Source organism: Dendropsophus ebraccatus, chromosome 4 (assembly GCF_027789765.1).
Source record: "Dendropsophus ebraccatus isolate aDenEbr1 chromosome 4, aDenEbr1.pat, whole genome shotgun sequence".
Taxonomy (NCBI): Eukaryota; Metazoa; Chordata; class Amphibia; order Anura; family Hylidae; genus Dendropsophus; species Dendropsophus ebraccatus.
The window spans coordinates 111,396,665-111,409,180 of record NC_091457.1 but is presented as its reverse complement, the minus strand read 5'-3'; the positions used below and the strand labels follow the sequence as shown (position 1 = coordinate 111,409,180).

At 40.0% G+C, this 12,516-nt stretch overlaps 1 protein-coding gene across 4 annotated transcripts in view; it reads left to right on the top strand.

The window, feature by feature from the left end:
• Positions 1–12,516, top strand: part of PLXNA1 (plexin A1) — a 246,264-nt gene that overhangs the window by 43,501 nt on the left and 190,247 nt on the right. For all 4 annotated transcript variants that reach the window (XM_069966727.1, XM_069966730.1, XM_069966728.1 and 1 more), the window contains exon 3: positions 3,880–4,062. In XM_069966727.1, coding sequence (XP_069822828.1) covers positions 3,880–4,062 — 183 coding nt within the window. The remainder of the gene's footprint in view (positions 1–3,879; positions 4,063–12,516) is intronic.

Below are 12,516 nucleotides of genomic sequence, written 5' to 3'. Positions count from 1 at the left end.
GGGGAGATTTATTAAAGGGTGTAAAATATAGACTGGTGTAACCTGCCCTCAGCAACCAATCACAGCTCAGCTTTCAGCTCTGGCTCTGGTAAAATGGAAGAGGAGCTGTGATTGGGCAGTTTATACCAGCCTATATTTTACTCGATTTTAATAAATCTCCATACATATATAATATATATATATATATATATGTATATATATATATATATATATATATATATATATATATATATATATATATATATTTAGACGCTTGTGTGTGTGTGTGTATATATATATATATTTATATTTATAGGGGGAAATGCTGGTTATTCTTGTCCTGCCACATCAAGGATTTACTGTACTGCAATGCATTGATCTAAAAGCTGAGTAAATGGCATTACAAGGGACGGTGCCATCCCTATTGGCAGGCAGCGTTGACATTTCTCCCTCTGGCCAAAATGCTTCATTATCAGCACTTTTACTGTGTGCGTAATAGCTCTGATCTGCAGATTCCTGTTATACCCTCGCTTCTGAGAGCAGAGTATTGCACTGCTAAATATTATATATCTGCTCTTTTACAAGCTGCCTAATTGCTGTCCCTTTGGATAAAGAAAAGTTTCCTCTTTGTGCCCCCTTCCTGGTTGCACCTGCCACATAGCCCTTTGTATCAAGCAAAAATAGTCTGGGAACAAGTAGGCCGGTGCAACCTGGCACTCTGCTGCTGCAGCCATGATAGATATTAGCCAAGATGGCAAGCAGAGCAGCTGGGCAGAGTCGGACTGGCTAATCCAGTGAAAGAAATGGGCAGTGGAGCCAGAGTGGTTTAACCCTTTCTGAATTTGTTCCTCTGTTCCCAACTATAGAAAGTGTATCTGCATAGCGGGTTACTATATACAGAAAAATACCCCGACAACCCTGACCTCTCTGTGAATCAGAGGTGGATCTTAAGTGTTGACTGACAAATGACTCCTTACCCCAGAAAAACAGCCCTAAAGTCTTCGTCACTAGGTGTCCCACTTCTCTAAAAGCTGCTGTTCACTGCCTGATAGAGGAATTCCTTGTGTGGCAGTTGAGAGATCAGAAGGTGTGGGGGCGGTGCTTAGATGTCCAGAGCAGGAGAGGTTTTCTATGGTGATTCATACAAAACCGAGACAGAGTTCCTGTCTCGGCCAGAGATGTCAGCAGAGAGCAGTGTGTCATACTGAAAATAAAACAACATTTCCTGCATGACATAAAGCAGCTAATAAGTATGGGAAGACTTGCGATTTTTTTAATAGAAGTAAATTACAAAACTTTTATTAACTTTCTGAAACTAGTTGATTTGAAAGAAAAGATTTTTGCTGGACAACCTCTTTAATACTATTAACAAAGACCCTAGACCTGTAAAAATCCTTAGTTGAAATGGGTGTTCAGGTTGGAATATAATGTCAACAGGGGGAACTTGGGGGCTTAAAAAGGTTGAGAATCCTTGGCTGTGATGATGCTTTGCCTTTCAGAGCTCTGGGGCAGCTGGGTGACAAGTAGTGTGGGACCTGTAATTTCCATGCATCACTTGCACTGTGTTCGGTTTTCATATTGAGATTTGATGCTTTTTCAGTTCCAACCTTGACACCTGCCATCTGCCCTTTCCCCACTGACACTCCCAGCGCCTGGAACGCCTCACTGCTTCCCTTTATCACAGGAATATATTGTTCACTCTTTGTTCGGCCCTAATTTCTTTTCGTATTGAGGGAGCAATACTTTGAACTTTGAAGCAGGTGTTAATTTGGCCATAGTTGCCAATATTAACCCTTGAGGTAAATTAACCCTTGAGGTAAACCCTTGAGATTTTTTTTTTTCTTAATTCTTTTTTTTACTTTGGTAGTATATACAGGGGCATATTTATCCATTCCTTCCTAAAGTGAGCCAAGTTAAAAATAGATCAGAAAGGCTGAAACTGCGCCAAACTTATCTCTCTGGTAACAAATGTCGCTCCATTTGTTCGATTGACAATTGTCCTCTTTTTCCGGGATTGGTGGTGATCGTTGGCATCAGCTACTTATGCTGTATATAAGGGACACCCATGCATTCCTGGATAACCCCTTTATTGAATCTGGCACATTTTATGCCACCACTTAGCCATACCTCTACAGAATATGGAGCCTTGCAAGGACGCTGACGTGTGGTGCTTGTTTGCAGTGCCTTCAGAAGACACAAACAACTGAGATGTGAGGCTGCACTAATGACCCATCAGTCTGTCTCCTATGGTCATTTATTTATATTGCTATCAACCACATATCCCCTTTTTACAAAGGGAGATGTGCGGCCGATAGTGTTATATTTTAGCACTGCCCAAAAAAAGCGATCAGATGAGGATCAGGCATTTTCCCGTTCCTCGGCTGATCGCTGTTGCTCTTACACGGGACGATTATCGAGCGAATGATTTTCACAATGCTGCTTGCCCATAATCACCTTTTGGAAAAGGCCCTTAACTCTACCCTCAAAGCTGTCACACTTTATTATAGAGTAGGTCATGTTCTTCATTTCTGTGGGGCAATTTTTACCAGAATTCTGTCACAATTTGCTTAGGGAATTGTCCCTTAAGTGCTTACGCCAACTATTATATTCCATGTATTGTGTGTCTCCAGCAGAGATCCCATGATTAGATCACTCATACAGCAGGGTTCCCCAACTACTCCCATGTGTTGGGAATGATTAAATATATACTTCTGCATTGGCTGTAGAGCAGTATGGGGATCTGTGTCTCACATGTTAATGTGGGAACCTGTTGCACCACTTCTATTGTTCTGGGCAGAACAGCAGCCATGTTGCTGTAACAGCCTGTCTAGTTGTTACACTTTAAAAGACCTCTCTGAGAGCTGCGTTCTGATTGGTTGCTTAGTGGCGCCTCTTCTGCTTTTTCTTGAGGCCTCGTTCCCAAATCTGTGATCAGAATATGCTGAAATAACATCCCCATCTCTTCACCAATAGCCACGTAATGTTAGCAGAGTTATCGGCAACATTGAACGGCCATTGGTGAAAAAGTGGGGCAGTGGTTTATGACGAATACGCAATTGCATATGTGGGATGGGGTGTGGTGTTGCTCTAAGTTTTCAGTCAGTGCTCGGCTTTCACTGTTTAAGCTTTGCATCGATTGGTTGCCAAGGGCAAAAAGGCCTCCCTCTATGTTTGTTAAAAAAAAAAGAGAAAATGCCCTTCACTGTGTTCCCGCCATCATTGCTCATGACACAACAAAGTTAGGTTGTAAATTAGAGGTCACTTAGGAATCCATTAATTGAGCCGCTCTCGTTCCTATTCACTTTTTGCCTCATTATGTCCTTCTGCCATGGAGAATTGGGCAAATGCATATTTAGAGGGAAATGACTATTTTATGATGTACCCTGGGTTTCCTATCTGTAAGCCAATTTCAGTTCTCTGCGGGGAGCCATTGTGCTACTAAAATGGCTGATATAATTATTAGTTTACAGACAGATCACTAGCGGGGTTAATTCTGCTGGAAATTTTACATCATCAGCTACATTTTCCGAACACCTTTTCTGGATTGCTGCACGGGTTATTCCAAGTTTAGACTACAAGTCCACTTAAAGGGGTCGTGCCCAATGACAAATGCGGCTCTGCTGCATCCATCAGTCTTTATGGGTTATGAATTGTCATCTCCCTGTAAGGGATTTGTTTTCTTTCTGGGCAGTGTGTCATATTTTTGTATAGACCACATCCCTGCAAAGCCATGCGTGTGTACACACACACACACACACACACAAACACACACCACAAGTCTAATAACACACATGAACTCAATGAATGCAATACTGGTAGGTAGGACCCTGGCCACAAGGGCTTGCAATCTATGTCTTCAAATTCCATTTTTTTATCGTAATGTATTTTCTCTTCTTTCAGCCCCTGCAGATAGACGACAATTTCTGCGGCCAGGATTTTAATCAGCCTCTTGGAGGAACAGTCACCATTGAAGGGACACCACTTTTTGTCGATAAGGAGGATGGTATGACGTCAGTGGCGGCTTACGACTATCGAGGGCACACAGTGGTTTTTGCCGGTACTCGCAGTGGACGGATGAAGAAGGTAAGTCTCCCCTCATACATTCTATACAGTGCCTTGTTTTAAGGGGTTGCGTTTTAACAGCTGCTTTGAATCCCCCGATCATTCGCTAGAGAACGCAGATTTGCATTATTGTAACCATTCCGCAGTATGCAAAATGATTGACCTGTGTTGTGTTTGAGGCCATTTGAGGTCTCTACAGTATCCCATTTGCCTGGAGTTTGCATGTATAGGCATTGTAGAGCTGTTTGTGGATAGTTAGTTAATGATATCATTAAAGGGGTTGTCCGGCGCTAAAAAATTATTCACAGAATAACACACATTACAAAGTTGTATAACTTTGTAATGTGTGTTATTCTGTGAATAATTTTTTAGCGTTGGACAACCCCTTTAAGGCATGAGGAAATGGAATTTAGCGTTCCCATAATCCCTACAGTCCGCTGTTTATAGTGTCACAGCAGTCTTTTAGAGTAAAGTCAGTATCACATATGGGTGGATACGATTCTGGACCTTCTTAGCAGTTGAGATTTGTGACAAAGTAGTGATCATGGGTTTAGTTATTACTGCACTTATGTCCTTGACAAACACCCGTCCCTCTAATATGGCTGATAACTAAGAACAATAGAATGAAACGTTAGATCTGCATGGCATTCTTCCCTGTTCCACCCTTTTTTTTTTTTATAGGATTTAATGTTGCTGCTGACAGTAACTGCTAACAGTCACCTTTCGATAAATCGTATAAAATTGGCTTTTTAGTATTCCTATTTTTTTTTTTTAAAGGGAACAAAACTGTTGCTTTTTGAGGTGAGTGGCACCGTGCGTCTCCTCTAATCAGATCTGGGATGTGCTGGTGAGCTGGAGCGGCTGTCACATCTCATTCTTTGTGTGACAGGTGTGGGCTCACGAGAACAATACATTTATCAGGCTGACTGATAAGTGGGGGGGGGGGAGAATAGTAAAATTCTGACTTTTTTTCCCCTTCTTTTGTTCTCCTCGCCCAAATATTCTGTCACGTCTCTGCTTTAATTGTGTCGCTGCTGGTGGCGTGTTTTGTGCACAGATCCTGGATTTGCATTTGCATGATTGGTTTTATACCGATAATATGAAAATCTACAAAATAAACTTCTTTCAGTTTTGCTCAAAATATAGATGGTCCTTTAAGTCTATAGGAATTCTTTGTTATCTCACTGCATCGGGAGCAGCAATTCAGATGTGCATGGGTATGGAGAGACGACGGTTAAAGGGGCACAGATTTCCTTTGTACTTTTTTTTTTCTTTTGTTCTCTTTGTTGATAAATATAATCTATTATTCCTAGTTATCAGCCATCTTGGACAGGCGAGACCGCCTAGACTGGAAGATCTCACACACAATCCACAAATTTGCCTTTCCCCATGATCACTATACTAATAAACAATTCACATACGTAGATGGGTGCACATCAGCAGACCATTGTTATAAGATTTTATTTAGTGCTATGGCTCTATTTCCCCTATATAAAAAAAACAACATTTTGCTAAGCTAGTATAGAGTTCTGTTAAACAGTGCCCCTAGTGTTCTTGTTGTGTATTGCCAAAAAGGTGTAGCATTGTTTTTAGCTTGAACCTTCTAAAATTTAAGGAGTCTTCTTTTCTTTTTATGAAATTTTTTTGGTATCCACTGTTGGTATTTTAATACATGTGATACTACTTCTTTAGGGATCCTGAATAATTGTTCCATCATTCTGGTCTGGATCTAGGTCTCTTCTGTATATCTAAGGTTTTGTGATTAGAATTCTAACCAGGCCATATTGTCTGCAGCAGGCTGGCGTCTTTCACTCTGTATCTGCATGGAACGTGTTAAGGCGTCTTGCAGTGGGCCACGAGTGGGATCGCGGCGTGCTCGGCACATGTTGTCGCCAGGAAGCCTCTGCATAGCAGGAAAGCAAAATCTCAATATAGATCTGGCATTTAACCCAGCTGAGAGAAGCACTAGGAACGTGCGGCTGCAGATGGAAATTATTGTCCTCTCTTCGCCTGCACTTTGCTGGTGATGATTTCCATTTCTGTATTTTTTTATTTATTTTTTAATGGGTGAATTTTTTACAAGCAGCTGGTTCATTTTTAAAAGTAATTTGATGTGAAAGTATCAATTTTAATCCTGCCAGATCACTGAAAGCATAGAGGATGAATTTTTTTTATTTTTCTCTCTTACCCCCCCCCCCCCCTTTTTTTTTTTTTTTTTTTTTTTGCATACTTGGGCATTTTAATTATATGGCTGATTATAAAAGTAGAGATGGCATGGTTTCTGCAGGCATTTATATTCAGCGTGTAGGCGTTTGTTTCTGATCGACGGGGTATAAATTATATGTGTGTATAATTTATGTGTATCATAGGAGATGCTATGAAGTAGGTGCTTATGTATCTGACTGGTTCATGGTGGTGGGGGGGCATTGGGTAGGATCGATACCTGATCTAAAGTGACAAACAGTGACGGCTCTCGAATTTCAGCTATTGAGCTCTAAATAGCAGGTTTGTAATAGGTCTTTAGTGTATCCGAGCTGTGGGGAATGATGAGGGGAGGAGGGGATGACTGGAGATCAATGCAGAAAGTGAAGCAGAGACTGATACGTTCAATTATGAATCCGAGAAATTTGATGATTGTTTTGGTATTGTCTTTCATGGCTCTACTACTATATTATTTTTCACAAGGCTGCAGAGGATTTCATGAGAGGCCTCCAGTTACTAAGCCTTTTATGTATGGCATATGTAGACATTGACTTATAGCCCATAATTACAGGTGAATAGTTTTCAGTTTTTTTATTTAATGTCAAGACTGTTGGGGATAAGCTTTCTGTCAAGAATATCACCTTGGCGGGAAGTAGAGGCGGTCTTTATCATATTTACATTTATAGTAGTTATATTCTTATACAAAGGAGCAGGATTATAGTACTTATGTTCTTGTACGTAGGGAGAAGTACTATAGTAGTTATATTCTTGTATATAGGGAGCAGTATTATAGTAGGTATATTCTTATACATAGGAGGCAGAATTATAGTAGTTATAGTCTTGTACATAGGGGACAGTATTATAGTAGTTATATTCTTGTACATAGGGGGGCAGTATTATAGTAGTTATAGTCTTGCACATAGGAAGCAGCATTATAGTAGTTATATTCTTGTACATAGGGACAGTATAATAGTAGTTATATTCTTGTACATAGGAGCAGTATTATAGTGGTTATATTCTTGTATATAGGGGGCAGTATTATAGTAGTTATATTCTTATACATTGGGGCAGTATTATAGTAGTTATATTCTTGTACATAGGAGCAGTATTATAGTGGTTATATTCTTGTATATAGGGACAGTATTATAGTAGTTATATTCTTATACATTGGGGCAGTATTATAGCAGTTATGAACAAGGATCAAGAAACAGAGTCTCGCACTCACCGGACTGAAGATGCAAGTGGTTTATTTCCGATACATCAGAATGGGCTAGGCGGGGAGAGGGGAGATGGTGAAGCAGGTGTGTTCAGCTCCTGCTTCACCATCTCCCCTCTCCCCGCCTAGCCCATTCTGATGTATCGGAAATAAACCACTTGCATCTTCAGTCCGGTGAGTGCGAGACTCTGTTTCTTGATCCTTGTTCATTTATCCTGCCTTTTTTGTCTCTGCACCGCCGATCCACGGTTTGGATACAGTTTGTGTGCTATATACTCCAGTCCCGGGTTTCCCACATTGGGTGTACCTTGTAGTTAGTGCCGGCCGGAACTCTCACCATACGTATTATAGTAGTTATATTCTTGTACATAGGAGCAGTATTATAGTAGTTATATTCTTATACATTGGGGCAGTATTATAGTAGTTATATTCTTGTATATAGGAGGCAGTAATAAAGTAGTTATATTGTACATAGGAGCAGTATTATAGTGGTTATATTCTTGTATATAGGGACAGTATTATAGTAGTTATATTCTTATACATTGGGGCAGTATTATAGTAGTTATATTCTTGTACATAGGGACAGTATAATAGTAGTTATATTCCTGTACATAGCAGTATTATAGTGGTTATATTCTTGTATATAGGGGGCAGTATTATAGTAGTTATATTCTTATACATTGGGGCAGTATTATAGTAGTTATATTCTTGTACATAGGAGCAGTATTATAGTGGTTATATTCTTGTATATAGGGACAGTATTATAGTAGTTATATTCTTATACATTGGGGCAGTATTATAGTAGTTATATTCTTGTACATAGGAGCAGTATTATAGTAGTTATATTCTTATACATTGGGGCAGTATTATAGTAGTTATATTCTTGTATATAGGAGGCAGTAATAAAGTAGTTATATTGTACATAGGAGCAGTATTATAGTAGGTATATTCTTGCACGTAGAGGGCAATATTATAGCATTTATATTCTCTCACAATAGAAATATTCTTGTACATAGGGGACAGTATTATAGTAGGTATATTTTTGTACATAGGGGGCAGTGTTTTAGTAGCTAAATTATTGTACATTTTTTCTTTCAAAACCATGGATCTATGCATAGCAAAAAGGGCGTCTGATCTGATAATTGAGCGGTGTTTCAGCCTCCTGCGAGCTCCTGTGTGTCACCTTTGCACACTCATCCCTGACATGTAGAATACCAAGGCCCTAACCTCTGCCCCACTCCACATCCTATCTGTGTGATGATGCAGAGGCTTGTGTTGTGCCGTCTTGGATGACAGCCAGCATCTACCATAGCTTTAGTGGAAGGAGATACTTAATGCTGCATCATCAGTTATGTGATAGCAATGAGGCAGTTGGTGTAATCCCCCTCCGATCACTGACCTCCCTTGAGGACAACCCAGGTGTTTGCCGAAAGATGAGAACCTGCACAGGCAGCCATGCCAGCAGCGATGAGCTTTTAGATATGTCACACCGGAAGCGGTGAAAAAGAAGTGCTATTTACTGTTCTTAAATTAAAGGGATTCTCCAGGGTTGTAGCTGAGATGAGTGTATAATGTTCTGTGCTTCAATCAAATTTCCAGGGTCAGAAATGCCCATAGAGTACTGTGAGCTCTATATTTATTGTGTCCTGATCTAGGTACTCTGTGTGTCTTTATAGGCTTCTTTGTGGCATTGGCTAATCTCAATCATTGCTAGCTCCTCTGGTTACAGATGGTCTTCTCTGATTTGAGAATTGGACTATAGACAGATATACCTCTGTATGCAGTGTCCACCTCTGGTATGACTTGCAGAATACCAAGGAAGGGCTCTTAAGAGCCGCGGTTGGTATAATGCTCACATTATGCGGCAAACAAATGTCTGTTCACACATTTTAGCTACTTGGGACATTAATCAATCACCAGGACCTGTCATGTTTCTTACTTAGGGCTCGGAGAAACAACTGGAGAGGGGCCAGTGTGAATCGTCTATGGAGACGAGCAGCTGATCTCTAGTCACTGTTCTCGCTCCCTTTAAATGTCTGTTTTGTAGATGAGCCCACAGGGGCTTGTTATTAAAATGTGTACTATTAACTATACACCGTGCAGGCAGCCATATTACGTTTTCTTATGTTTATTAGTAGCATTGCCGAGTCACAGGGTATCAAGCCTTATTTCTTAATGATTTATTTGGGTTCTTTTAAAACTAGTGACTTTGATCTAGTAGGGCTAGGTTCACACTGCGTCTTTCCTATCAGTTTAACGTATACATTTTATGGAAAAAATGGATGCAAAAAACAGATTCAATTGTGTGCCATCTGTTTGGATCCTTTTTTTCCATTGACTTTCATTATAAAAAAAAAAAAAAAAAAAGGATCAAAATGGATGCATTTTTTTTTTAACATACACAAAAATAGTGTTGACTATGGTTTTTCTGTCCATTAAAAGTAACCAATTAAAAACGTATACGTTGAATGGATAGGAAAAATGCAGTGTGAACCCAGCCTAATTAACAAATAAAGCTTACTTTAAAATAATGTGAGTAAAAGAACATATTTCTATTTGTTAAAAATCTGATTAATAATGGCAGGCGATGGGCAAAAACCTTAGTAAGTACCACCAAGCCGCCTGTTCTCTGCCGCCAGCCTCCGTGTTATCCTAGCAGTCCATGGGAGGCTCGCGCACCGTCTCTCTCCGCGGTGAAGAATTGACATGTCAATTCTTCCAAGCGGAGAGGCGTGGAGAGAGAGAGAGGAGGCGCGCAAGCCTCCCATAGACTGCCAGTATGACACGGAGGCTGGCGGCATTCCACCAGTTTTACTCCATGTTAACTGGCCCTTAGCCTTGAAATAAAGACTTGAGCATTCCCAGTCTGGGTGCTAGGGGCAGGATGCTTGGATTGACTGTTTGCTTGGCATCACCACACTCTCTGCCTTCCTGCATTATTAATCAGATTTTCTATGAACTTTAAACTTGGATCGGGAACCTTCTATCACAGCTGTAGTTTGTTTATGTGAATGTTGAGTATTTGAATCTCCCATGAGCTTCCCCCTTTTTTTTAAAGTTGGATTTGGTGCAGTTAATATTTCTGTTTATTTCCAAATAAAACTCTATACTGTATGTATTTCCTCTCCCTGGTGGTCTCTGGACTTCTTTGGTATGCTGCAGGCTGGAGGTTACATCATTTCCTGAGTAAACACATGATGGGGTAAACTTTAAGAATTTTTTTAACTTTTTTTTTTTACTTTTTGAACTATAATCTAGCATATAAATGGCCTTGTTTGTTTGTAATTCTTGAGCTAAATGCATAGAGAAGAAGCTTTAATGTCTAAGGAGCAAAAACTAATTGTTTTTCCAGTGTCTCAAGATTGATAGAAGAGTACATGCATTTCTGATGATGTCCTGTTTAAGAAATGTAGGCTTTCTAATCCCCCATGTATCTGCATTTGTTTTGATATCTTGCTGCCCTTGGTTGCTACACACTAATGGCCCTATTGCACGGAGCAATAATCTGACAAATCAGCTGGGACGGGAACGCCGTGGCCAGTGATTGGCTGAGCAGTCAGTCACTTCAGAGACTGGCTCTGTAGTCGTGTCAGCGGCTGCGGGGAGGATGGAGAAGCCAGGGAGCATGGAGAGCTAATTTATATAGTTTATTATTTATGTACAGCAAGGGCTGCACGGATATCACTAATGATATATATACAGCCCTTGCTGCACGATAGTCGTGTTGTGTAATAGGCTCAGTATACGAGCGCCAATCTGGGAGATCAGCACTTATTTACTAAAGTGATTGGGCCATGTAATACGTCCCAAATGTGGGCACGACATGCTCAATTCACCTGCAATATACAGGAAGTACTGGCAGATTGTATCAACTGAGCCTTCAAGTAAGGGACATTGAAAATCATATGCAGTTTAGATATAGCGATCGGCACTGCTCTCTAGCCATGGTGTATAGGGGGTATTTTGTCAGAAGACAACGGGGTGCTCACTCTCGATAAATAAAGTCATTGTGACAATCTGAAGAAAAAGAAATGAAGAGGGCACTCACCGTGTATTTACGGTGAGTATATACACGGTGAGTGCCCTCTTCATTTCTTTTTACATTGTCGAAAAATGTCTGCACTGTTGCATGGCAACAACAGGGTCACAGTTCAGAGAGGAAACCAGGAAGTCATCAGAGGGTTCAAAAACAGTACAGTAATGTAAAGTAATGGTAAAAACAACAGCATATCTGTACTCATTTACCTATAAATGTGCTACACATCTGAGGCGCCAACTTTGATTTGTGGCACAACCCCTTTGCACAGAAAGGTATTTTACTCACTTTTATCAACCAGCCTGTCCTTGTAGCAGACATTCATTTTGGAGTGATTTTGATAATATGACTATTGTTTAAAAAGATTATATAGGATTAAAAAGTATGGCAGCTCCACACCTTTCCTTGGCTCAAGTCAGGTATATCATCAAACTAAAGTGCCTGTGCCTGTATTGAGTCATTTATTGACTATGGCATCTGATAATCCAGAAATAAACTGATAAACTGGCACGTAAATGATTGTGTCACTTGGTTCTGTGTGGATAAAAATGTGAGCTATAATTCTGTACTGAAATTCAAAGCGTGAAAGTTGTTGTACATTGAGACTATAAAGATCTCTCCAGGGACGTTTTTCCCAGACTAAATACGCATTACATTTTGTTTTTTTTTTTTGTGTTTTTTTTTTTCTTTTACACTTGGAATTTATTGCAGCAGAGAAGGTTGCAGGTTTTTTGATCACTTTTTTTTATATTATATTTCCCACCAGACACCCACCCCTCAAAAAATATAGCAACATACAATAACATGTGTGACATGTATAATGGCATACACTAATCACAACAATGTGAATATTTCAGCTTTGCCCCTAGTGTTTACATCAATGAGAAGATTAATATGGGTAGTACTGGTATGATTGACAGCTCCCTACTGCATATTCAGGTCTTGCTTTACTGCATTCCAGGATGAAATCACAGCCATAGGTTTGTGTGTCTGCTCTGATAGTGGTGTACTACATATATAG